The 27642-nt window shown below is 41.8% G+C and overlaps 2 protein-coding genes across 3 annotated transcripts; both read right to left on the reverse strand.

The window, feature by feature from the left end:
* Nucleotides 1–873: 873 nt before the first annotated feature.
* Nucleotides 874–15503, reverse strand: etnk1 (ethanolamine kinase 1). The gene is made up of 8 exons (XM_033614300.2): nt 15185–15503; nt 13579–13838; nt 12597–12737; nt 9393–9535; nt 4416–4499; nt 4161–4321; nt 1780–1853; nt 874–1629 (listed from the first exon to the last, which is right to left on the reverse strand). The coding sequence occupies exons 1-8, from the start codon at nt 15329–15331 to the stop codon at nt 1557–1559; spliced, it is 1083 nt and encodes a 360-aa protein (XP_033470191.1). The 5' UTR covers nt 15332–15503; the 3' UTR covers nt 874–1556.
* A 3089-nt stretch (nt 15504–18592) lies between these two features.
* pyroxd1 (pyridine nucleotide-disulphide oxidoreductase domain 1) lies at nt 18593–27610 on the reverse strand. 2 transcript variants are annotated; one of them, XM_033614302.2, is made up of 13 exons: nt 27289–27610; nt 27079–27159; nt 26670–26789; nt 26068–26196; nt 24683–24756; nt 24324–24520; nt 24134–24231; nt 23900–24002; nt 23698–23810; nt 22537–22659; nt 21664–21801; nt 21371–21460; nt 18593–20034 (listed from the first exon to the last, which is right to left on the reverse strand). In XM_033614302.2, the coding sequence occupies exons 1-13, from the start codon at nt 27364–27366 to the stop codon at nt 19876–19878; spliced, it is 1503 nt and encodes a 500-aa protein (XP_033470193.2). In that variant the 5' UTR covers nt 27367–27610; the 3' UTR covers nt 18593–19875. The 2 variants fall into 2 exon arrangements, with proteins under 2 accessions (XP_033470193.2, XP_033470192.2); XM_033614301.2 differs by having other exon boundaries at nt 23698–23813; nt 27289–27601.
* Between the last annotated feature and the right edge of the window lie 32 nt (nt 27611–27642).

Here is a 27642-nt window from a genome sequence, read left to right on the forward strand (position 1 = left end):
CATGACGGTCAAAAGTGAATATGAAGAACAGTTACTGATAGCAGCCATTAATTTTTTTCTCCAACAGATGGTGCTCTTGCTCCTCAGGTCCCTCTTACAGCTGACTTTCATTACATTGCTTTTATAACTTGACACAGATGTGTTTAACCAACCAACTCCACTTTCTATTTCAACAAAATTCCACTTTTCAAAACAGACCTTCAACAACGGGCGCTTCAAATGATGAATGCCAACAGTGGCTCAGCAATCTGACAGTCAGCAAGGTTTTGTCACATTCATCTTAATACACACACGTGAGTGAAAACTGGTCGTAACATATATAAAATGTCCCGTCTTCATTAGGACTGAACAGCAGTGTTTCATAAAGATGATTCCAAAACGTTCCCTGACATGGAGCAGACAATAAAATGGTTTGGTCTCGCATGTACAGCATGTCTTACAGTCGATGTCACAGTGAATTAAGTCCCCGACACTGCTAACTGACCATGTGAACTACGACCAAATTTCCTATCTACCATTATGAACACGGAATGTTCAAATTACAGTGAGATGCAAGCTTGTCCCCAGTTAAGACAAAGAAAAACGAGTGTCAAAACGATACAAGAAACGTACATTACAGTGAAAACCTCCCTCGAGTCAAAACCGCTCACCTATATGCAGCGCAACTATTTGACTTTAGGGAGGGGCTAGATGTAAACACAAGTTGCTCTCCTACAACTCGATGTTTCTACCTTTATACGAGAAAATCAAAACACACAAGCCCTCACCAAACTACACAGCAACATTGACTACACAGCTACTCTGGCGCACCACCCATCCACAGTATGCTGAAGAAAATAAGGGTAAAAACAGAGTCACAAGGCAGGCCACAAGTTTTTCTTTTTTTTTTTTTTAGGGGGGTGGGGAGTGACTTAGCTCACCTCACATGGGATTTTGGGACAGCACTGGCCGTTCCATGTCGGCATTTGTTCTTTTCTTTCATCTTGGTTCTTTAGCAAACAAAGCAGGCAGGCTTTGTATTGCTTTTATTCACTGTTATAAATTTGGTCGTTAGCTGGGCTGACACTTGGGAGTTTCCTCCATGAACACACACATGAGGAAGCTTTCTCAAGGCAATCAGATTAGAGTTTGGGCCACCTGTCAGTCATGTCAATGATCACTATATGTTTGATAAGGTGACATTCCACCGCCACTTATTCATAGTGATATCAGCTTACAAATACAAATCGCAGGTTAACACCCTAACTGATATCAGAATAATCCACGTGGGCTTCACATTATAACAGGTCTGTACTTCACACACACCCACATTACCAATGATTTGGGCTACCAGTTTACAAATGTGTGTCAGTAGAGGATGGCAAAGTGTGGTCCATTCAGTCTATAGAGATAAGGACATGTAGAGGGGACCTGTAGGCACTGAGCAGGACAGACTCTCAGTCTGGCTCCTTCCTACATAGACCCCTACAGGGCGCTCTGCGGTTGTCATGTGAGGCTCAGAGCAGGTCGGCAGGGAGGAAGAGCAGGAGGAAGACAAGACGAGGGGGCGGGGGCTTTTATTCGGGTAAGTTCAGCTCAGCCACCTCCAGTTTCATTTTGAAGTACTGGTTGAAGCGCAGGACTGCATATCTGGGACACACAGAGAGAAGAGCAGCATCAGTGATTCAGATAAAAAATGTATGACATGTTAGCAGCCAGTGCAAAATTATCAGACTGTTAAACGCTATGCGCTGAGATAACACAATAGCTGTCGATAAATATTTCAAGATAGCAACATACCCCAAGAAGTCAAAGTCGATGGTGGAGACCTTGGCCTGAATCAGAGCCCAGAGACCCCAGAAGAAATGAGATGCCTGGACACAGAGGAGAAAGAGAACAACGCAGAGACACAAAGGATTAGCATGCACTCACTGTCTAAAAGTAAATGTCGTTTCTAATTACCCAACACAGCACACTCAAGCATGTACAATGCCAGCAGAAGCCCTATGGCAACAACAACAAATAGCTGACACAGAAACACAATTGCTTTGCTTGCCCATCCTCCACACTGCCCTCTTTTCCTCTTGACAGTAAACAAGGCAGAGTGTGGCTCAGGGGAAGAGCGCTGAGCCTCACTGGGGTTACAAGTTGGCATTAAGAGCACCTCCCACATGCTGGCCCCATCAGCGAGCACATCACAAACATCCATCTCTCATAATCAGAGCAGGTGGCGCAGGTTACAGCCTGCATCACTCTGTGCTCTGTTTAACCCACACCACAATAAAATCCATGTTTGCTGACCCAACACCTGGCAGCAGGCCCTGGAAAATTTGCTCAGGACGAGCCCCCAGGACGTTCACTGTGCTCTCCAAGTGTTCAAGTTCGGTTCTCTGATCATCTTTGACCGTATCAAGACTAATTTCTCACTTCATAATTAACCAACTACTGAGAAAATATAGTCTAAATGTTAATTTAATACTTTGTTGGTATATTAACCCAATGACAACTTTATTTTACCAACTGTTCTCAGCCTTCACTTGCCTCAAGGCACAGGTAAAGTACAGGTGTTTCAGCAAACAGAACTCATATGGGTGACGACAAGCCATTATCAAATTACAATGTCATTGTTCTTCTTCATTTTCTTCCTCAACTCGTGAGTGACAGCTGATAACTGATGACAAGATTAGCAAAAATAACCGGATACTCCTTTTACCTATAATTACACAGCCATATTAGGACTATAGGCCTAGCTGCAGTCTGACAACTACCTATTATCTGCCTCTCAGAAAACCATCACTGTCTTGGGCTTTAAAAATTCAAGACTTGGAAAGGGTTTCTTGCTGCATACGCTTTTGTTGGTGGCCAAAAAAATACAAGAACATCCACCCTACATCAATATACTCAATGGAAAAATGAACAGCAAAACTCCATGTGAAAACAAAAAGGTTTTTAAATCCATGGGCTCCTGTATCAACTTATTTTAGTTTCCCAAACTCATGAGGCGCTGTACTAATTTAAATGTGAATTTGGCCAAAACTGACACCTGTTTCTTTAAATGTGTGGGTTTTTTTATAAATCTATTTTTTGGAGGCTCCTCTCTATGTGACCATACAGACCACATCCTCATTTTAGAACAAAATCTCTGTACACACAAGTGTCCTGGCACTATTTCAGAAATAATCTCTAACACGCCTGAAAATGCATATCACATGACCATTCATGTACACTGGGCACGCATGTAACCAGGAAGCAGACTGCCTTGTCTGTGGCTAGTTGCGTAATTGTAAAATATATTACGCAAGTGGTGAAAAGTAAGACCAAAGATTTCTCTGCTTGGACCAACATCACGGTGGAATGGTTACCGAAAGTAACATGAGTATAAGACAGTCGGGAGCCACTGAAAAGCATTTGTGGCGACTAGGGTTGGGTCGGTATGAGGAAAAAAAAAAAAAAAACAACGGTCCGGTTGTTGTTAAAAAAAAAAGAAAAAGAAAAAGAAAAAAGTATCAAGTTGGTAATACCAGATTTTCGCCACTTGGGGGTGCATCTGACTCACTTAAAATAAAAGACGACCTTAGGACAACAGAGTGACAGTAACAAGTTTCTTTTATTCCTTACAAATAAATTTTGCAGCTTACTCAATCAGTGCAAACAAGGGTTGCCTCCTTCGTCTGGCTCAAAGCCAAAGTGTTGCCATAGTGGCGCATTCTTTGATTTCTTTGAGACTAAATTTTCCGCCATTATCGACTCCCCGTCACTACAAACTCCAGGCTACAGTAGAGGCCGCCGCCCCACCCCCCTCTCTCTCCTGCTCGCTGTGCGCTTGGCGAAGAGGCAGACAAAGGTGCCCACAGACTGGGGTGTACTATAGCGGACTCCGTGTAAAAATGTCCGTGAAAAATCCTCGCGATGTGAAAAATACATGCCGTTGTGACACTGGTGCGCGACCTCCGCATAGTCTGCTCTGCATACGTTTCGCCCGAGTATGCGGTCCGGTCGGTCTCCAAAAAAAAAAAAAAAAAGAAAAAAAAAGAAACCCCAGTCCAAGACGGAGTACCGAACCGAATTGGTATTACCGAGAACCGACCCAACCCTAGTGGCGACATATCAGAGCAGCAAGCCTTTGCCGGAGGAAGCCATGGCAATGGGAAAGGAGTAACCACACAGGGAGAAATGCTTACCAGGGCAAATTGGTTGACTTGGACATAGAGAACCTCCACCTCCCTGTCGGTCACTTCACTGGTCTGGCCTTTGTACTCCTTATAGGCCTCAAGGTAGGAGTGGAGCCACTGCAGCTGAAAGGCCCGTTGTGGGTAGTGACTATAATCCACCTCATTCAGGCCTGCAACACATGAACACACACAGATTAAATACTCCGTAAACATTTCATACACTCATCTTATTTATACACATCAAACAGAACAAGTTATTCTGACCTGCAAACTCATTGAAATGGTTCCCAATGTCGTAGGCTTGGTAATTGTACCCAGCATACTCGTAGTCAATGAACTTTACATTGCCTGAAAAGAGAAGCAGCGTTGTTTAGACAGAGACATGGAAAGCGGACGTTAAAATGATAATGATGTGTTTTCCCTTTGATAACTCAGAATGTCAAGGCTTTTTCATTTCACACTGTAACTTTCTTCCTGTCTGACTGGAGTGGCTGGCTAGTTAGCTGATTGTGGGGCGAGGAGTAAGAGCTTGTATTTTGAGAGAAGTGGACTGTAGAGGGAAAATTCAGCACAGATAATGAAATAAAAGGGATTAAAAAAGACACATTCAGACTTAAAAGGTGTTCTTTCGAAAATAATTACTGACAAAATACTTCTTACACATGCACTACAGTGCTGTTTAAAGAAGTCAGAGTCAAGATATATATTCAGAATAAAAGCTCTTGTTAAGTAAATGTGGGATATTAATTTGGTCATCAGAATCAGAGCATATAGATATATAGATATGGATAGATAGCTTGCAGATCTTCATGGAGGTTGAGCAGATTAAATGCAACACTAACTGAGTTATCAGCCTTTGTTTTCCCCACAACAAAACAAAATAGGCAGCCGGGATTCATTAGCAGAGATGAAAATGTGCAAATCCTAATGCAACACATGGAAGGCATACAAAAATCGAGGCAAAAAGAGGAGTGCATCTGGCTTCTGAGAGAATGTTTGTTTTGGATACATGCACAGAGGGAAGGGAAAATGGCCAAGACAAAGTTATGTTTTACAGAGATGGAGGAGGAAAAAAAGGACAAAGAAAGCAGAGGGACAAAGGGAGGAAGATAGTAAAACACAAAGAAAGTGGTCTGTGGAAAAGCACAGTGAGCTGCCGGGGGCAAATGTACAGCAACACACTGTTTGATACATGCTCTCTCAGAACTTTGCTGACTTAAGCAGAGCTCAGACTACAGGAGTTTTAAAATCCTAGTGGATTTTGAAATCGGGTTGCATCACAGATGTTCTTGTGTCTAATCCACTACAAGATTCGAAAATAAGGAAGCAGATGTTAACAACACAGAGACTAACGTGGTGCTGTAACTTGCTGTAATGTTAACAATACTTTAAGGCGACAAAACCTGAAATAGAAGGCTGAACGACTCTGGATGAGGAAATGGTTAGAGAGACTGGTATGTATCGGCCCAACACTCCTGTAGCCTGAGTCTGGTTTTACAGCAGACAATGTACTCGTCTGTATCTAAAGGCCAACAAAAGTTATAGCTCTTACAGTAAACCTTCGGGACATGCCAATTTACAATGGTTTTTAAAGTTTTGTGATGTCACATGTGTCTTTATGTCAACCCACAGTCAGACATCTAGTCGCACAGCTTGAAGGCTTAAGGTCATAAAATACATACTTGGCATCTACATCTGAAAAGGCATCTCTTTAAACTTTCAATCCATTGTTCATGCGTGGAGAGGAAGAGTCAAAGAATGTGTTGTTGGTTACATTTGAAGGCCAGTGAAAACATGAGGTGTCGTGACGAAAGAGGGAAGCATGGATCTCAAAATGGTGGTGGCTGATCTCAAAATACAAACCCTTACAAGCCCGGTTGTTACAGAGAGATTAGCAAATAAATGTGGCTTTAAAGAACAAAACATTTTGATTCAAATGTCTCCACTCTTTGTTTTGGCCTTGCCTAATTTATTTGGCTTAACATGTGGAACATGAGTTTTTGAGGTGGTGCTGGACTACAGAGAAAGACACTTTGAGGTGGGTTACCAGCCGGCGTGTAGGTCCTAGCGGGACACAACTGAACACCTCCAGGCAGTGGCTATAGCCCCCCCTGTGCAGCAGATGAAAAGGTTGGGGCAAACACATCTTTCACACATGCTCACTCTCACACTGACATATTTTGTCTTTTATCCATTCTTGCTCCCACGCACTGTGTTGGAAGACCAAGCTCCGCTGCCAAACCTCCCGTTTCTTCTCTTAACCCCCCCCACCCCCCACACCCATGTAACCTCACTTCCCCTTCTCACAACACACCCCTCCAATGCTCCCTTCCCATTGGCCCACTGTGAACCCAATAGCGTGACCCCCTCTGCTGCGTCTGCAAATGACAGAATCTTTGAGAGGTTTCCTGTTGGCTGCTGAGCTGCAGATTTTATGGCCCTTGGGACTCAGAAAAAGTGTGCAGATTTTTTTTCTTCTTCTTCGCAAACATCTGAGTAAAGTGATAGGGGCAGGGAAACTAAAGCAGCCTGTGTTGGAGGCTGAGTGACACAGTAAAGAGAGACAAAGGAGAGAAGAAAAGTAAGAAGGTACAGCACATGCTGGGGGTATATTTGCAACTATTAACAATATCTTTGGAAAAGTGAGAACAATTATTGAGTTTCCACCGCTTCTGTTTATAGTTTTTATCAATACAGGAAGTGGTGGCTTCTCTGCTGTCGCATTTGGCAGACGAGTGGTTTCAGCTCAGCAACTACAGCTGAGAAGTGACAGGAAGCAGTGGGGTAGCTGTTTAGCCTCTTTACATGCCTACTCTGTTCTTCTGTTCGACAAAAGGCTCCAAATGCAGGGCAAGATGGGGATAAAATTTGCTAGAACGATGGGTTCAACAGCTTTAGGTGGGTGCGGTCAGAAAAGCAGTAATTATGGCTTGGAGCTGAAGTCCCTGGACTCTGTTGTGGTGTTCATTCCATTGTGGCTGTCATCTGTAGGTGTGGTCTGGTTGTGTTTCCAGTGTTAAGACATAAACTGGAGGGGCTGGGATAAGTGAAAGATCCTGTCTGTTCTGGCCTCTCATCAATGACACTTCCACCTCAGCCTTTCTTACTAAAGCCTGAAACATGATTCTGCAAGTCTGCAAATATGCATGGATGTTACGTAGCCTTTTACATGTTCGTACAAGAGATCTATACCAGTCTACACGGGGTTGCATCTGTCACAACTCAATGTAAAGGAATTCAAGGGAGTTCAACGCTGGGTGTTAGCCCAATCCCAGTGAAAGAGGGTATCTTGTTTGATATGCAGAGCCACAGATTCGAATTAGACTCTGCAGGTGTGCATGTCTACTTCTCTGCGACCTTTGGTAGCCTAGAACTCTGTGTGCTCAGGCACAGGCGTTTCACCGCATTTTTTGCAGAAGCATGTTTCAGTTAAGAAGGATAAAGGTGGTGATATTCTCTATTGTTGTTAATGCCAGCAAATCCCATGAAAAGACCCAAACCAACAATGTGTTAGTTCATCTCTCAGTGCTTTCCAACTTCCCTAGTCTGTGGCTCTCAGCCCAAAGCCCATTCATCCCCTCTGAGCACTAATCTCTAAAAAATGGGGTCACAAATGTACAAGAAAGGCTTCAAACAGGCGGACACTGTCATTTTTAACTAGTCTTACGCAACCATTAGCAAACAATGAATTTACAGACTATTTTCAGCTGTGGATTAATAGACATTTGACGCACTAATGACTATTTATGACAACAGGAGGGTGACTCAAAATAAACTATTGTTTTTGTTCACCATGTCAGCCAGTAACACAGTGTGGCTCATTGTTGTATTATTAATAGTTCCTGGACAACAATGTATCTCTATGGCACTGAGGGATAAACTATAGAAAGAGTTTTGGCTGCACAGGTTGGTTTTGTTTTTTTCATTGGGGTTGTTAACAATAAAAACAAATGCAGAATATCTCCAAACATATCCTTCTACTTATATAGTCTGCTCAGTGAACAATACTGATACTATGAAGTGGAAATTACGGAGTCAAAAGCAGTGACGGAAAGTAGAAGTACACTTTAGGCATTTGGCTGGTGCTCAGAGTGACTTCAAGCAAGTGCAAACATGAAAAACATGTGTGTAATAACCAGCATCGTAAGTAGCCTCACTACTGTCAGTGGGACAACTGGCAGGCGAGTAGCATTGGAGGGTAATAGGTAGGTACGTGGCTCCTACTGCTGCCATGAACTCATCCCGATTAGCCTGAGCAGTGGGCAGACTACGCGAGGGGCCCTCAAAGCCGACTGTGCGTGAGGTTTTTCTCTCTCCATTGCCTCCCCAGGGGCAGGGCGGCGCAGGGCAGCCACAGCCTCGGCTGTCATTCCTAGGGGAGAAAGGCTAGACACAAGGAGCTATGAGAAGGGCCCCGCCCCTCGCCGCGAACCGACGAGGGGGCTGACAGCTCTTAAACCCAATCCCCCACCCCACCTCCCACATACAAAAATTATACTCTCTTCTTCCCCCCCCTTTCTTATTTGCTCTCACACGTTCAACCCAAAATTCCTCTGCTACAAAGACAGTGATTAAAAACAGTCTCATTGACCAAAAGCAAGCTGATAAGTTTGCCTGAGGACAGGTCGCTTGACTTTCATAAAATCAAAAAAGAAAAAAAAAAACATTGCTAAAGCACCAAAAACATGTGCTGTCAATAAAACTGAGATTTGGTATGTGGTATGATGTAATGGTATTGTTTGTCCAGGCTGATAACAGTGGTTTACATTCTAAGTTTTCAGCACAGAATTAGAACAGATCAGATAAAACTTGGGAAAAAGAATAAAATCCACATTAGAAACAGCTTCAATTTGTGCTTCTCAACAAAGCTTTACTACTGCAGGTATCCCAGTATGGGAAATTGAAATCCTCAAGACTAAATAAAATCTGTATTTGCCAATTGCATGTAACTTTGCCCCAAATCAACACATAACTTTAAATGGTTTCATCCCATTTCAAATTTGGATTCCATTTTGAGCAAAACAAGAGCACCCAATTAACAGCTTTGTCTTCTCTGATCGTTCTAATTCTACACCTGCAGCCCAATGCAAACACCAACAATGAGTGAAGCATGTGACTGGGGGTCAAGGAAGTGCAGTTAATGCAGTCCTACCTGAGTGCAGACACCAGTGCAGTTCACACTACAACACAATTCAGTCACACGGTAATGTCTATGACTGCACTCGTGCAGTTAATACTCACCTGCCTCCTCATTGTAGATGATGTTTTTGCAGAGCAGGTCATTGTGGCAGAGAACGACAGGGGAGCCCAGCACAGACAAGCTCTGCTGAAGCCACACCAGCTCTTCTCGGAGGCACCGCGGGCTGGGCACCTCCATGTTCAACCTGGAGGGGGGCAGAGTCAAAGAGGGTGAATACTGTATATGGAAAGAGACAGGAGCATTGAGAGCATTAACACAAGAACAGGTGGAGGTTAAATCAGTTTAGGGAACCCGAAAGTAGACTTAGAAATTTGAGGTGAGGATAGAAACAGGAACAGAAAAATAAGAGGCATGAAAAGGGAAGACAGGGAAATTAATTAATTTTACAGACTGTGCGATACAATTCATATGGAAGAAGTGGAGAAAAAAGACGAGTGATATATTCATAAATGCAAGCTCAATGTAAATTGATCCACAACAAAGAAACCACATGATCTGGTTACAGAAGTTCTTATTTATGTAATATTTGATCAGTTTAGCATGAAAACAAGTTGTGTCTCACAAAATCCCAATCTGAGCAAAATGAGAACACATTATGACATTAAAAGAATAAGAAAAGGTAAACTTAAATCCTCCCAATTTTACTCCTAGAATAAAACTTTTTGTGAGTTTGTGTAAGTCCTCACTTGGGTTGGGCGGTATTAAGGTATTACGGTTTACTGGGGTATTTAGAAATTACCGTCAAAAATACAAACGCTCCTCTTTCTATTAAACTGATAGAGATGCTGTATTGAGGCAATGTATTGTAGTGCCCAGTACATGCCACCAGAGGTCAGTCTTTCCTGGTGGAACAGGCAGCTGGGCTAAGAAAATGGCGACTGTGAGAGGTGGGGATAACGTTACAGGAGTTTGGAAGTATTGCCACACATAACTTTATCTTGAGTTTATTAGCCACGTGATTTTATTAAACACATCATCTCCATTGAGCCCACTGATGTGTCAGTATCCGCCGCAACAAGTGTCATCAGGTCCCTCAGCAAGAAGGGCGCTCATTTCCTATCTGTTCATTATTCTATGGGCCATAAGTGTTATAGTAGAAAAACAGTATTGTAGGCTAGATCAGTGGTTCCCAGCTGGAGGGTCGTGGTCCCACAGTGGGTTGCGGGTCCATTCTTAATGGACCAAAAGTGACTAACAAACATGTTAAGCTTCAAAAAAAAAAAAACACATTTTATTTTTGAAGTACAGTGAAATTTCCTGCACAGGCTTTTATTTTAAGTGCCATTTCCTGCTGTAGAGTGAATAACAGATAGATACTCAGAGACAGCAAACTAGCTCAACAACATGGCCAAACGCAAGTATTAAGGTAAATATTAGACTTTGTGGACCTTACACTAATGATGAAACAGAAATCTGGTTTGTTTGTTTACACAAATTCTGTCATATACATACACTCTAATAAAGTATGAAAAAATAGATATGACCCAAGCCTAGTCCTCACTACAACGCATTCACAACTGCATTTCCTGCCTGTTAGACTGTTAGATTAGGTTCTATTATTACAGTAGTTTCACCATTCACAGTGCTCACACAAAGTGCTGCTTACATATAACAGTATACTATTTTTGTCCATTTGTCAGACTCTGCTTTGCTAACATTCCGAGGTACCAGATAAATACTACAACGCTAACACTGTGCAACACCACAATCATCAGTAGGACATGATCAGGAGACTATAAGGTAACAAGAAATAAACATTTCTTGTTGTTTGTTTAAATTGTTTTTGCCTTCAACACACACAAAACCCCTACGATGCCGCAGGCGTCTCAGTCTTATGCAAGTCTTTTAGCATTTTTTATTTACAATGTTAATACTTGGTTGGCCTCCAAGGAAAACAACAGCCTGCGAAGTCAGTAGCATTTGAGTGTCACTATCAACATATACAAAGGTAGCTGTTATTGCCAATGCAATGTTCAAACAATGATGTTGTCATAGTGCCTGAAGCTTGTTCTAATCATAAATTAGTTTTCCTGTGATGTAGCACACCTGTTTTGTTGGTACTGACACACCCAGAACAAAAGAACACTTCGCAAAACTATTTCGTGAGACAGGTGCGTAAGAGAGGGACAAGTAGGATCAAAAGTTGCGAACAAACTCCTGCACGCTGTCTAACTTGAAAAATACATTTGTTTGCGATGTTTCCATGTTAGACCTTCATCAGGCAAATATAGTGACACACCTGGAACAGAGTAACATACATATTATGCAGAATAATAGTTTAGGGATACAATACTTCCATGTTTTTGGCTTATGCAAGATTGACACAAGACTTAAAGGAATACTTATATAACACAAGCAGCACACCTGGGCAAATGTGCGTGTTTGAACTCTGCAGGTGCATTCCACTGAGCATAGTTCAAATGCATGTGATCACCCAGGTGCACTACTCATCCATGTTTTAGGCTGTTTATGCAGAGGTGTTTCAAATAGTAAGATTTTAGAGAAAATACTTGTGTTTTGGAGATACTGAGCATACGGCTGGATAGATAAGACTTGGATTATACTGCAGGAGTTGTCTGAGAGTTTGTAAACTAAGGTTTTGATATAGTTTTGCTGTTGTTAAACGTGGACCCCAAGACTCAAGATAGTTGTCTGTCTTTGAATTCTTCATTCGGAGTGAAGTATTACTGTGCTAACTAAGAGTAATATTAATGAGCCTGTCCACATAAAACAAAGGCACGATCTGTGACAAACCCGGTCGATTTTATCATTTTTACTTGATGATACGTTACCATTTTTCACATATTTTGGAGTGCTGCTATTTCATGATTTATGCTGTTTAAAGGCAAACTGTTATTAACTCAGTTGTGTAATCTCTCAGGAATGTCACAGCTGTGAAGTGAAGTCACACCTGGCGAGATCAGAAAAGGAATTCCCCATACTTCCTCTGACATGTGACACATCTACAACTGATAATGAAAATGTGTGTTGTGCCACTCTACATCAGGTTATTTGGATGATTTATGACTCTGATAAAAGAGGTAGTGAGTCAAAGTTCCACGTGGAGATAACTGAAAACGGAAATATACAAGTGGTAAAGTCACATGTTCCCAAACAATTTTTTTCAAACTTTTATTAATGTATAAAAACTTTTCAAAGCACAACACAGAGAAGACAGACAGTCTATCAGTCACATCTAAGGGTCTGACAGATTTCAGTAACAATAATCTCCTACATGGCCTCACCTGGCGTTCTGCTCAGGGTCCTCAAAGTACTTGGGGATGAGAGCAAAGTATTTGCCCATCTTCAGCCACAGGTCAGACTGCGGCACCCAGCCATTGTGGGCATGGATGGCATGGTACTTGGCTAGCTGCCTTGCAATGAGCCTGCAGAGTAAAAAGACAGAAAATGGCAGGCTTCAAAATCAGAGCAGCAAGCAGTAATATGCAACTGGACTCCAGTATAAGCTGTGAAGGGGAAAAAATGTAATTATTTGATCAATGCAAAGGCATATAAATGGTAAACAAACCACATACAACAATAACTTGATCAGATAATGACAATTTTGGTGAAACTATGAAAGAGTTGGACGTTTTAGTGACAAGTTTATACTTCTAAATAATATCAGTGGATTTCCACAGGGTTGCAGTTCAAGAAAGATTCCTCCTAGCTAAGGTTACACTTTTGGGAAAAAAACCTCTAACGTGATGGGTATGACTGACTTTGGAGAAATTTTCAAAATTGTGACGGTCTCTACAGCACCTCCACTGGCAGAATAGCGCCATACTGTGTATATTAGGGTTGGACTGGAGCAGACAACTGTGCAACTGTGTGCACTTTCTGCATGTGGGTGTGAGTCTGTCTGTCAAATCTATGCATCAAGTCTATTTAGTTTACTGTTTAACTCAAGATCATGTTTTACCAGCTGGCCAACACATTATTTCCTGTGTCAAAACGGACAAGCTTGCATTACATCACCCACCAGCGGGAGCGTTTATTGGTCCAGTGTGGCGCAGTGCATTTTGGTAGTTATAGGTTGTCTACCTCTTGAGCGAAATGTTAATTTCTCTGTTTTTCTGGTCATGTAACACCAGTTTCAAAAGTATTTGCATCTTTCTACTGGATAAACAGCCTAGTTCTATGAAAAGACATTTTTTTCAGCAGTGAAATACGTCTTTAAGTCAGGTGACTCTGTGAAAACACCTCAAGAGTTTGCATTCAATTTACCTGAAAACAGGTTGGCTGCGAATGTGCTCAGGCTCCAGGGCGGTTCCTTGCAGAAATTCATAACAAAGGCCATTGTTGAAGGTGCAGTATAGGCGCGGGGCGCAGCGGTGTGCTTGTAGTACTCTGAAACTTTTCACTTCATTCTCCCGGTCGACCAACAATTCTGTTTTGTTGCCATAAATACGGACCAGAACCACATCCTGCATGACTGCGCCCACATAGCAGCCCAGCAGCTTGTTGGTAATCCCATCTGTGAAAAACTGAAGAGACAAACAGAGGAAAGAGTGGAGAACAGGTGAATCAAGGCATTTGTCCTGTGCTCCAACAACGCCTGTAGTTGGAAGACAGTGGGCCCATCCTCCACATTATACTATTTAAGTACTGTGCATGAAAACCTACATTGTTTTGAGTATTGCATAAGTTCTGAGAGGAGTTGGAATTTGGCAAGCCACACAAAAGAGGCGTGAGTATAGCATTGGGAAATTAGGGCTTGTCTGGGTTGATTTAGGCTGGACTGTCTCTGCTATGAAGCTGGGAACATTTTAAAGAGAGGAGGGGGTGGTGCTGGGGGAGATGCCTACATACCAGCCCTAATTGTTCACTCTATAAGCGATTGACTGAGAAAAACAGGACGGTCAGGAATTTTATTTTGCACGAGGAAGCTATGGCAGGCATTTGCTGAGTTCCCACTTTGGCCTCATTGATGAATATAGGCAAGGGTGGTGAAAGCATGTGACCAGCTCCCATCCTCACTGTGTTTACCAAGTGGAGCCACACCCCCAGTCTGTTACTGGAAGGGGAAAAATAACTCACTTTCTGGGTAATATCTGCCCCATGCTGTAATGTGGAGCATATGTCCACCCATGTTTCTGCTTCCCTTTTCTGTTTGCTTTATTTTATGTGTTTGGCAGATCAAATAGGACACTCTGGATTGCATGAGATACATATAAGTAGTCTAGAAGTTTACAAACCCAGCCTGCAGACTTATCTCATAAATTCCAGAGTCTCAATCACCAAGGCGCAGCATGATGAAAATATTAGTCTGATACACACACACCTCTCCTCTCTCTGTAAAACCATATCCAGGCAAAAATGCTGCTTCGTGCCTTACGTAACATCCACCGGGATGATTTAATATGCAGCTTCAATGGATCGTCGGTGAAGTCACATGAACACGGGGTGTGCAGGCTGCGCCAAAGCAGCGAAACTCCCACCGTTTGATCACAACCTATACTGACGCAGATGCTATTAACAGAGGCAAAACATTAAATCGCCGCAGTATCTTTAAGAGAAACACACCCACCATCTGTCTGTGGGTGTCAGCAGCTATTTTACAACGTTACTGACATTAACACACAATATTTAGCATTTTCAGCTGTTTTTAATGCCGCCATAAAAGCCGGTTTCGTGTGTCAGTTGCTCCTGGAGTAAATTAACGTTAGTGTTAGCTTACTTGAGTTTTTCAGTTAAGAACACGCTACTAGCTTACAACGGTTTTCGCTATTTTTACACGAGTTTAACGACAAAATAAAGACGTACACGCTACGTTAGGAAGTGGAGACATGCCATAGCAAGCAAGACTGATAGTAAAATGTTTAAAATGTACCTTTAGCTTGACCTCAGATGGCTTCCAGCTCGGTCTCAGCTCCTTGATGAGCTTCAGTGCGCCGGACCTGTAGTCGCTCTCGTCAACTGTCACGTCTATTTTGGGCACAGCGGGAGCCTCCTCGGGGACATGAATGTAGTTAGCCATTGTGTCGTCTTTATTTCGTGGAGTATCTTAACCTCTGACTGTGAGTGTGCAATATGCAGCGGGTAAAAGCGTAATGTATGAAAATGTGTGACTAGCGGCGGGTGTATAAATCCTTGAGTGGTCCGTGTGCGGCAACGCCTCTCAAAAAATCCCACCCACCAGAAGAAAAAAGTTCTCCCGGTGCATGCTGGTAGATGAGTGACTCACTGGAAGCGCGTGTTTAAGCATCAGCGCGCACCGTAGGCGGCGCTTAATCCTTAAAAGCATATCAATATCCAAAATTATATAATTAATACCACGAGTTGAGAACACACAGAATCTTATAAGACAACCACAAGTCAAAAATATGACCAAAGACGCTCTATGAGTCATGTTCCCCGATGGTAACTCAGGCCGCTAGTCCTTGGTGTATACACTCAAGCGTGCACACGTAGCGCACTATGCTTCTGACGTCACCTAAGTAATCTATTTGAATGAAATGAGCTTTGTGTCAGGACTGTCTGAGCACTTGAAATGTCAGAGCTGTCAAGGCCTGTGCTCTGACATAGAGAGGGTAAATCCATGTCAAGTCGAGTTAATCCGGCTTTCTAATGTCATGCACACACTCTCCTGGTGTGTTTGCTGCAAAGGCAAACAACAAAGTTAATGTTTTTGGGAATACAGATTATATTTCTGTTTGTATCTATCAGGACACCGCCCTAAATTAAGAATTTCAATATGTCATTTCCATGGTCTGGGGAAGTTTAAACAGTATTTGTGAACATGAGCTCGTCTCGCCTTAAGCCAGAAACCAGAGAAGTAAGTGTCAAACTTGTAATGTCATCAAGTACAAGGTGTACAGTCTGGAGCTGCTCCATAGGCAATCTGTATGTTTACATGCACAATTAAGTCGAGCTACGGTTATGGCAGGAGGGGACTCAATTAATTGCCTCAAGTATGGCGTAGGACGCTTGTTAGTGTTGGACCTTTTTCTGGCTGACCTATTACGTCACAGACCAAGCAATCGACAAACAAGTTAGCTACGGTTAGCTGGTAGCTAACTGGTAGCATGGTGGACAACTTTACAGCTCTGTACATTTTGTCCTTCCGAAAATGCACGGATGTACTCATGTATATGAGTTGAAAATGGGCCCTGTATGGGATTGTCCATGGGTTCCATATTGGCCCCGTGCCATTTGCGCCCATCTATGGCTTTACCCAAGTGGGCTCCACATTGTTATGCTAGGGCAGGGTACATAGTGGGTATGGGCCCAAAATGGGCACCTTATCTGGGACCCACTTGGGTAAACCCATACATTTGGGCAGCTGGCGTGGAGTCAATATGTAACCCATGAACAGTCCCATATATGGCCTATTTTTCAGCCCATTTACCACCCTCATGGGCCCCACATACAAATGTCGGCTGGGTTGTTACTGGCTTCTTCTTCTGTTATGCATTTAATGCTATTTGACCTCTGGGTCAAAGCCCGGGGCAGAAACTGTGGAGCATGCACAGAGCACATCAGAAAGGTGGGTCTGTATTCAGCTCCCAATCACATTATCTAGCTGTGTTAGTCCGACTTCGAGAATGTCAATTTAGTACGATTTCAGTCGGACTAACATGCTAACATGTGTTTTAAAAGTCCAGTTTTAGTTGGAATTACACAATGAATCAATTTTCTCTAATGTCATGTAAACATACTAGATGAATGGGACCCTGATTTTGTGGACCCACAGAATGTTTGTTTTCTTTTTTATACACAAATGAGCTTTATTCTTTTGTAGTGTTCTCACTTATGAAACCGAAAATGTATCCATATACTCAGAACATTTCTCTGGGTACTCTCAGTGTCATCTAGAACATCTTTCACCATTCACTGTCTATGGAGCAGGTCAACACTTCATACCCTATGACATCACAAATTTGAGGTTTTGCACTCTAGCTTTTGGATTCGGGAGAGAGTGTTGTTCATGTTTACTCATATTTTTGGACTGTCTTAGATCATCATAGGATAAGTTCCCCTTTAAAGATGCAACTGGGGGGAACAAATCTCATTTCCTGTTATGGTATATTCTATTATTTATCACCAGCAAGTACAGTTATACAGTTTACCAAATGAATATAGAATAAATGAAAGCCACTACTGTTAACATAATTTACACATGCACTGCAACATAAATGATTAACACTCTGCTCAGACTTCTCGTGATAAAGACATGAGTCATGTCCTGCTGGGGTATGGCAACACCACTTGGACAAACCTCATGCAGAAATGCAGAACACCATGATACTAGAACTGGCAGTAATAATAATAGAGGTTTCTTTATGTTTACAATTGCATTTGCTAATGATTATTTCAGACAGTGGTATAGTTGCCTGTTGTACAATAGCATTTTTTCAAAATATATATTTTATCAATGTATTGGGGTGTAGCATATTTGAATATTGATGCAATGTGTCACCCTAAATTTATATTATAATATTGTAATTAATGCCTTGTAAAGCTCTAACCATTTCTTTTATCCCTCAGTGAATTGCACGTGTGTCCAGTCATATTTATACAGTAGCAGCATATTGGAAAAGCCAGTACATTGCCCCCAAAAAACAATTTTATGTTATAGATGTGAGCTGAATGACAGTATGAAACATGCAGTTTTTTAAATCAAGGAGGGAAGTCAAGCTGTTTTTGTGGGGTCATCATCACGATTACTGTATCTTGTGCTCCTCTGCTATTTGATTTTATGTATATAATTTATTAAAAAGAGACAGTTAATGCATGTTATGAACAATTCAGATAAACCTTCTTTGCAACAAGGATTTAGATCCATTGCAACTTGCAAAACCTACATGCAAAGATTTTTTTAAAAAAGTCTCCTTGAGGAAACACTCCTCCAGAGCCCCTATAGCAGAGGCTTAGCCCCTCTAAATATATAAATCTAAATATACTGTGTATCAATGGTGACACCCCTGGTGTATTTCCATCTTGACCATAAGCCAGCTTGACCACGTAATGTCTGTTCCACGCTGGCATGTGATCTGTGCCAGATCTGTTGCTTGGTAACTGTGTAAAACATTACCAGGGATCTCATTGCACCAATTGTCCTACCCTCTATATCCATCAGAGATTTGAATTTTATCTTGGTACACGTGCTACCATGGGCAATGTTGACTCACCCCGTAAACAATGCCCTGCTCTCCACCCATGCAGGTACACACTTACACTTGGGACGGCTGCCCAGTGCAATCAGCCAGTCATTTGAGAAGCTCCAGGTGAGTTAAGTGAAGGGTGAAAATGAATGCTTTTTATTCATGTTTATTGCCCTTTTTTCTTCAGTTTCTTGAGAATCGTGACGTGTTTACAGTTGTAAATTAGGGAAAGAACCCCCCTCATTACTATTAAGATTACTACACAATGATTGCTGCTGTGTACAAATTGATTTTTACTCATTTTGCACAATGCTCAGAGAGTAAAATCACAAGGTTGCCATATCAACCTTTATCAGCCAATGGAAGCAGCTAAATCAATGTGGGAAGGTTGCTGTAGGTGAACCACTGACCCAAAAAAACACACAACCATAAAACACAAACCTACAGGTAAACCAACAAGTGGAAATGGGTGTCTGTTTGCAGTCGTAACACTTGTATCAGTCATTTACATTGTCCTTGTGGCGACTGCTCTTTCTACTTTACTTCTAATGTTTCTTCTCCTTTTTACAGTGGATTTTCAGGGGATTTTCAAATAGCAGCATCTCCAAGAACAACATGTCCACGGAACAATAGGCAGCATTATGCAGGCCTGATGATGGCTATTGTTACAATGCCTGCTGAGGCACAGGAGGAGCCGTGGTTGCTGTTTAGGTTGAAATTCGATCAACAGCGTCACCAAGACTACACAGCAACAAAAGGATTATCTTTCTTTACCACCATGTATTGATGAACAGATTTCTTTCTTCTGAGTAAAAAAGTGTCAGTGTTGCATACATAAGGATAGAATAAATCTCTATTTCTGTGGTCTCATACCTGCAACTGTGTCTAATTTAAGTTTATAAAAAGGCTTGAAAAAAGTAAATGAAAAAACTTATCACTCAAGTGCTAATTTAGTACACTTGGTTTTGAAAATAATTTATTTTAAAGCAAAAATATATTCTTAAGTTTACAAGTGTCTTAAAGGAAAACTGTCGATTTTCAACCAGCTCTGTGTCACTGGAGTGTGTGCAGATGAACAGTGTTTAGTTTCCCCTGATGCCACGAGTGTCCTAAGCCCATCTACCAGCAAAAGTCTGTCAAGTGATGCACATCACATCATTGAAGTCTGCCTGATGACACAAAACACAGCACAGAAGGAGCCAAACACTGTTCAACTGAACACATCGGCCACACTGTGATGACACAGAGCTGGTTGAAAACCATATAAGAACCAAGATAACCGCTTCTACTTCATCAGACAGCTCCTTCTCATTGCCAAAAAACAAATCTAACACAGTCATGATACAAAGCACAGTTCCTTCTCGTGCCTTTAGACACTCTGCAGGCTCAACATGTTCCTTCATCACCCCCCTCACGCTCAATCAAAGTAGTCCTCTATATCAATGTCGGGGTTGAGCAGCTCCTCTCCATAGCGGGTCAGATCCATCTGGTTGAGGATTAGGTTCTCAAAGGTCTCCTCCAGGTCTGTTTCCCCCATCAGCACCGCTCCTACCATCCTACCTCCACTGAGAATGACCTGGAAAAGTCATACAGCGGTAAAATGTGTGAAAATGAGGCTAGAAATTCTGATGATGACATTTGAGGAAGACATTTTCAGATATATCTACAATTTTAAAGTTCCCCCTGAGATACTTTTTACAGTATATAAAAATAGTCTGCTATGATTGAAATTTTGTTGAACATGGTTTTTGTAACATGAAAAAGGGTGCTAGAAGCAGATCTACTCCTTCTCCCTCATTAAGAAATTCTTGATCTCGTTTGCGCCCCACCCATCACCATCACTGCTTGTGGTAGGTTGACTCGTGACAAAGCAGTGCGCATCAAAATGGCTAGAGAGATTCAGCCATACATGTCTGAACCTCAGCCAGACTCAGATGAGGAATTTGTTGTGCACAAAATCGGCGACTAGCAGATAATCAGAATCGTAAGTGTAGTTAGCATTTTCTATTTGTTTATGATGTTTGTTAGCTCGTTAGCTTGTAACTGGCACTAACACATTTTTAGTGGTTGTGAAACATACTTTGATATCTGCTACAATGTTGCAGTGTGTTCACATTGTCAAGTTTTTATGATGTAATTACATTTTTATAATGAAATTTTTATATTACATGTAATAAGCGATGGCATTTTCAGGTTTCTTTGCTGGCATTTGCATTCTGGACAGCAATAGGCTTTCATATTAGTGACGTACTTCAGTAAAAGGAATGTGAAAACACCTCTCTCTCTTGTGACAAACTTTACACGGATACAAGTCAGTATAGTCAAGGTCTGATATTTTTAGGGGACATAAACATAAAAAAAACACATTTTTGAGAGGAGGGGATCTCTAAGAAGTAAACAGCTGACCCTGTTTTGCTTCTGACTCATGCACAGCATTAGACAACACCCACAGAAACACAGTGGTTTCATTCACGCAGCTAGACAAACTCAAATGGCACATTTTTTTTCAACGCCACAGGCACTACGAGAATGTCTACCAGCATGTGATTCTGGTACTGTTTCATAAGAGGCAATAAATTTGGGTGTAAAATAAATCTTTCATTATGAAAGTGAATCACTGTTTGGCTGTCGGGTGGAAACAGCGTTGGAATGTGGTCAATTATAGAGCTTTGATCCAGATGCTTCCACCCTACATTTCATCCCTTTTAACTCTGACCTTACATAACCTCAGTACTCGCTCATGGAATCGGTTGTTGCTTCACATTGCCTCAATCAGAACTGAACTAGGAAGAATGTCATTCTCTTACAGTGCTCCTTAAACATGGGATAATCTGCAAAACACCTTAAACTCGGACACTCTGCCACTGGTACTGTTACGAGTATAGGCACGTTGTTATCCCCTTCAGTTTCACCTTGACATACTCCTGGCCTTTGGTGCAGCGAACCAGCAGCTCATGATCAGGCCCCAGCCCCTGACCATTAAACTTCCCCAGCAGGACCACCTGTGGAATAACGAGCAGACAGGAAGTTGTTAAAATGCACAGTTGTGAAGGAGCCTGGAGGTAGAGACACGAGGACACTACATCGCACTGTACAATGACCTTGAACGGTTTTGAAACGAATGGTCATAATTTCCATTGTAGATGATTAACATATTGGTTATTATTCAACAGCTCCCTGCAGTAAAATGTGAAACGTCACGCACCTTGTAGTTGAAGAATTTCGTGATGTGTGAGAAAAGTTCAAAACAGAAGTCCAGCTCTATTGGTTCTGACAGGACGTGTGCCGCCATGCAGCGGCCAGCGTACCAGCCCATCTGACGGGCCTGCGTCCACAAACGCATCTGCACACAGAACACACACACTATAAGGGTTCAGATTTATAGAGGGAATAAAACAGTGGTTTTCAACTTCTATTTTATTAATCTGTTTTAGCTATCGTGCCAAAACCAGGGGAAGTGAAACAGGCCGTATTTCGTGATGACCAAAAATAACTCAAACAAAAAAAACTAACAGTTGGCAAAAAGTGAATAATAGTGGTGCTGACTGCACACGTCTAAAGTTTACCCAGCACATCTTTTTTACAGGCCAAAACAACTTATGATACTGTAAGATGTCACAGATGTGTGTTTCTGTACCCAGTTCCAGTGTGTAAACTCCAAAACAGACTCATTAAAGGTGCAGTACGTAGTTCTGGAGAAAGCTAGCTGATTGTTAAGTCTCATTTTCACGTCGTCTAACACTGACGATTTGGGATGGCAGTTCAGTCCGATTACCAACACATGGCTGACGATATTTGATGACCTGGAAACAAGACTCAACAATCAGCAATCTTTCTCCACGTTTGCCATCAACTTTATCTTCAAACTTTAGTGAAACTTTGACAGTGCATGTGTGTAATGATTGATGATATAATCAGTTTAGTTCAAACTGAATTATGGGAAGTGTGCGAGAACTGATGACGCACAGAATCTTTGCTTTGTTTAAGAACTTAAGTTTATCAAAATCATTTTCAGATGGCATCTTTACACCCTGAGGGGAAACACAGGTTAATGCAATGATTTGTCATGTTAGTTTACCTGCTGCCACAATGGGCTGTGTTCCCAGCATGCAGTGCAAACGTCTCCTGCAGCGTACACATCGGGCTCTGATGTCATCATGTGGTCATCTACCTGCAGGCCGCCATCATCTGCCAGCGCAAACTAAATATGTAAAAACAAAGCAAGTGAACATCGTGAAAGCTGTGGGTGGTAAAAATAACTTTTCCGTTAATTTACTGAAACTGTCACTGTCACTGTAACAACCAATCAGAGCCACATGATCTGTATCTGTCAGTCATGTCAATCACTGCTCGGGAACTGAAGTCAAACTGTTAAAACAAGGCAACCCTGATCAAACATGTTACTGCATTGCGTATTTCTCGCCTCAAATGTTCTCTGAAACATATTTTAGTGCACTGTTTAGCTGTAAAATGAGAACGTTTGCTGCAGCTGGTGGTGCTTGCTTTGGCTAGACTGTTTTCAACATAGCAGCCAGGCCGCAAAGTTTGACAGTTTGACCGCATTTCACAAGCAGTGATTGACAGCTGCATTAGAGACTCCTCGGTTCTGATTGATTGTTTTCCAACACCTGCTGCAGATACTAATGCAAGTAGAAGCTCTAAAAGGAGGCAGAGGAACATGATTTTTTTCCCTACAATTTATCTGCCTCTTGTGTTACTGTCACGATATAGTGATAGCTTCAGCAAATGACAGTTATTTTTACATAAATAATTAACTGCAACTTCAAGAACCAATTTATGATTAATGCCTGAGTTTAAAGAAAGGGAGAAACGAAGTAATATGCAAACTCTTGGCTGTAAAAGTGACACTCATTTTGATATGGTGGCTCTACATGGGGAAAAGTTTTCCAGGGGGAATTCAAGCTCACAGCCTGAATGGTAAAACCTAATCTGTCCTTTAGTGACATCTAGTGGCCTTTAGCTGCATTGCTTAACATCATTCAGTCTGCAGTGTTGGCCAAATTAAAAGACTTTGGAGCACAAGAGAGCCAATTTTTTCTTTATATATGCCTGCCTTGAACAGATAAAGTCCCGATATGCCATTTGATGCACTTCACTTACTAAATGATCACCGAGGTGACCATTTAAAAAATGAGAAACAGCAGGATTTACTTTAATCTAATGGCAAACTACGATTTGCACAAATATGATTTCATTTTATTTGGGTGAGTTTACTTACATTGTTGCCATGGAGAAATGGCTCCGTGTTTGGCACGACACCAGTGGCACTGACAACAAAATCGCAGCCAAATGTTTTGCCATTGGTCAGCTGGATGTAAACCGGCCAGGATCCTACTGAGAGGAGAGAAAAGCTGCAGCAGTGAGGCGTTGGAGGGAAAAAAGTGAGCGAGGAAAGGATGAGTCAGAGGTCTCGTTCTCACCATTCTCAGGTCTGAGTGTTTGCTGTGGGGAATTGAGCAGCTCCGCAGAGGTGAAGATCTTTTCCACCTCACACTGGTATTCTAAGGAAACTCTCCGGGACACCTGAGCACGCGCCAGCAGAGAGAAGGAAGGAAAGTTTAACATAACAGAAGCTTGAGACATATACAGAAGGTAATATCTATACAAATAGACTTCCTAGGCTCCCAGTAACAAAGGTGTACAGACTATCTCACCTGCTCTGCTCCTCTGAGAGCTAGTCCTTCATGCCAGTCTGGGCCGAGGGCACTGCCAGCCTCTGTAGAACTAGAACCCTGCCTTCGAGCATTTTTATCTGGAAATGTACACACAAAAAGAATATGATCATCTTGGAGCATATTCTACCACAGAAAATGAGAAGAAGAGAAATAAACCTAAGATGAAGACCTGCTGTGAAGGTCTGAGATGCTCCAGGTGCTGGTTCCTCTGTGGTGTAGCGAGGTCTCTTACAGGGAGCAGCTCTTTCTGGTTTGTCTGCCTCCAGTGACGGGATGAGGAACTGTGCCGCCCCAGCGTCAAAGAAGGTGTTTCCTATGGCCTTGTCCTTCACAGCCCAGATCACCTCGCAGCCCTCAACTTCATACCTAAACACAACATGTTCAGAGGCACTGAAGGACTGGAGGGTGTGGTTATCTCTGAACATGGTGGTGATGTTACATGAAGGGGTTTCATAAAGGCTCAATGGTCTTCAGTCTGAAAATCATACTAGTCCTGTGCAAATATGGCTTTGGTTATTGCTTACTCACACTAATTCCAGGGCAATCCCTCCGTTGCCAACTACAACGATTCTCTTTGCTTTGGATAACCGCTTCTGAAACTCCTGAAACACAAAAACAGGACAAACTGTTCAGTATCGACATGTTTGTTTGTATTTTTAACATGTGACTAGTGACAGGGCTCCTCCTGAATAACCTTTTACATTGGTTGTACTAGTGCACCCAACTTTTTAATTTAGGTGCACCCAGAATTTTTCACCACAAGTTTTTGGTGCCTCAGTACTACATTTTAAGCACTACCATTTTTTTTAAGTTTCCATACACAGTGCTTCTTTCTTGACACATTATGCAAATAACTACAGAGCTGTATGTTAGCCTTTTTTACACATTACAATGGTGCTACAGAGGTCGAAAGTTCTGTAGCACAGGCCACAAAATGGAGTATAAATTTATCAAGTAAGTCCATTGTAGCAGAGGCTATTCAAACACGTGCAACCTAGACACTTTGCATAACCTTTCAATTGAATTTTAGAACAGAAAAACTGCTGACATTGTCACCAGTCACAACAACGTCATGACAGCTGGTGCTGTTTTCACCTTGTGAGTCTGTGTGTGTGTCATAATGGCCAAATGTGGTCTGAGTGACACCATTGGTGGAAGGAACTACCACAGTAGCCATTTTAAGTATGTTGCCAGGTGTCTGTCTGTGGACAGATTTTTTTCAACATGATAACTTTGCAACCATGTACAATGCAGTTTCGAAACTTGGACATTTATGTAGCTGAGATCACAATGCAGGCTGAATTCGAGCAACAGCACTGAGGTATTTATTTATTTATTTTACTATCTATGCATATAGCAGGGATGTGGGGTGCTGAGGGCCCTAAAACCAGGCATTATAAAAACCATCAATTGATAAATAAGTTGAAACTTAGTGTTAAAAGGAGGGAGGTAATGTTTTAAGTCAAACTGCTTTGGGTATTTGTAGATTACAAGTACATGTCTGGACAAAGTCCATTTTAAATTTAGAGAATTAGAGAACTCTATGCGCTCTGATATTAACTTTACTTCTTATAAAAATGTAACAAGATATTGTAGCAGCTGCAGTTGAAATGTTTTGGGATGTTCTTTTGCACAAAGAGCCAAGGCGTAGTGCTGTGGAATTTACTGTGGCTTAGCAGAACACTCAGAGGAATAAAGGAAAGGAAGAAAATGGCACACAAACAAAACACAAACAAAATAGCACAAAAAATAGCACAAAGTTGGACAAACTGCTTCAGGTTACTTTAAGAGGGTCTTCTGTGTGTTCAGCGTCTTAAGAAATCTCATGTCAATAACAACACAAACATCGCATGTCAATAACAACACAAACATATCATGTCAGTAACAGCACAAAAAAAGTGATGGGGTTGTACCTGGGCGCTGTCTGTGTCCCGTATCCCAATGACATAAGGGTTGTCCTGGGTTAGGAGCTTGGGTCTGCCCCCACTGCAGATACACAGCTTCTCATAACCAAACACCCGGCCATCTGCTGTTTCCACAGACTGAGGATACAAAAAAGAACGGGAACTAGAGATTAAATCAAGCTTTGAATGTTGTTTCTCTTGTTGCTTTTTACAAACTGGTGTTGGATTTTGAACATAAAACCTTTTAGTCTAATCACAGTCCTATCACACTGCACTTCGACCACATGCTGTAACCACATGTCCACAAGGTGGCAGTAGTAGACAGATAATAGCAAAAAACCTTTGTTGAGATATGTTGAAGGAAATCACTGTGAATTTTATTGGAATTATTGCATTATAATCAGTTAACAACACATGGGTAACTAGAGCATGTGTGCCTTGTGTTATTAACATTTCTTAGTTATGTACAAATCTTTACCAGCAGTCAGTTTCTTATCACACACCAAAGCAGAAACATGTCATGTAAACAGTATTAAATATAAAATAACTGTATTCATAGACACTTTTACAATCTACCAGTCTCTATTACAGTCTGCACGATAGCTACTTACATGTGACTGTGTGTGAAGTGATTTGACAGCAGAGTGGATGACAGTCAGGTTGGGAAACTTCTCTTCCAAAACACTGGATGGTTGCTCCTCCACACCAAACTCTTCCAGGGTCCTGGACACCTTGGCAAGGAGAACAAGGGAAAAGACTATTGAGTGGAAAATGAGAAGAATGTAAGATGGTTGCTAAATTAATACAAATGAGGAAATATGTATCCTAATGTCCAAAAAATCGAAATAAGTTTTGATATCTGATAAAAGTACATGCCTCCATGCATTCATTTCATGGGAAAGCAAGTGGGAAACAAACCCTGTCAGCCATTAGTGTAAGCTACATATACAATATGTGGATGTATAATATGGTTCCCCCTGGACACATCATCATCATCATCATCATCATCATCATCCTGACCTGTTTATAGTTGGTCACCGCCTTGATATGGGGACCTGCTGTAATCAGAGCCACATCAGCTGACGGGATCTGGGATGACAGCTGTCAATGCAGATTAATGTTCAGCAGCTAGCCACATGACATGCTTTACAGTCAGTGATACAGAGCCTAGAAACGTTAGCTAGATTAACAGATTTACTGTGTACACCTGACGTGTTAATGTATTTTCACCTGCTCAGCACATGTCACACCCGCGATGCCTCCTCCCACGATCACAAACCTGAATGTTTTCTCTTTTCTGTCTGCCATTACTTTGAGAAAACTGCTAAGCTAACGGTGGCTACAGTAGCTAACACTAGCTCCCTTCGCATTTTCAGTTTAAACAGTTGCTATAATCTTTTTATCTCTTAGCGTGGACACTCTGATACACAGTTAGGACACAACTGGTGACTGGTAAGAGTGTTAAAATGCTCCTGGATACTTCCTATAATAGCGAGCAGATCAGATTTTCCTTTAGCACATGAGAACAGAGCACTGAAGCAACGCAACTTCCGTGTTTACAATTAGCTACGGCAAGCAGCAGGG

The sequence above is a fragment of the Epinephelus lanceolatus genome, chromosome 23, assembly GCF_041903045.1.
Source record: "Epinephelus lanceolatus isolate andai-2023 chromosome 23, ASM4190304v1, whole genome shotgun sequence".
NCBI classification, from domain to species: domain Eukaryota; kingdom Metazoa; phylum Chordata; class Actinopteri; order Perciformes; family Serranidae; genus Epinephelus; species Epinephelus lanceolatus.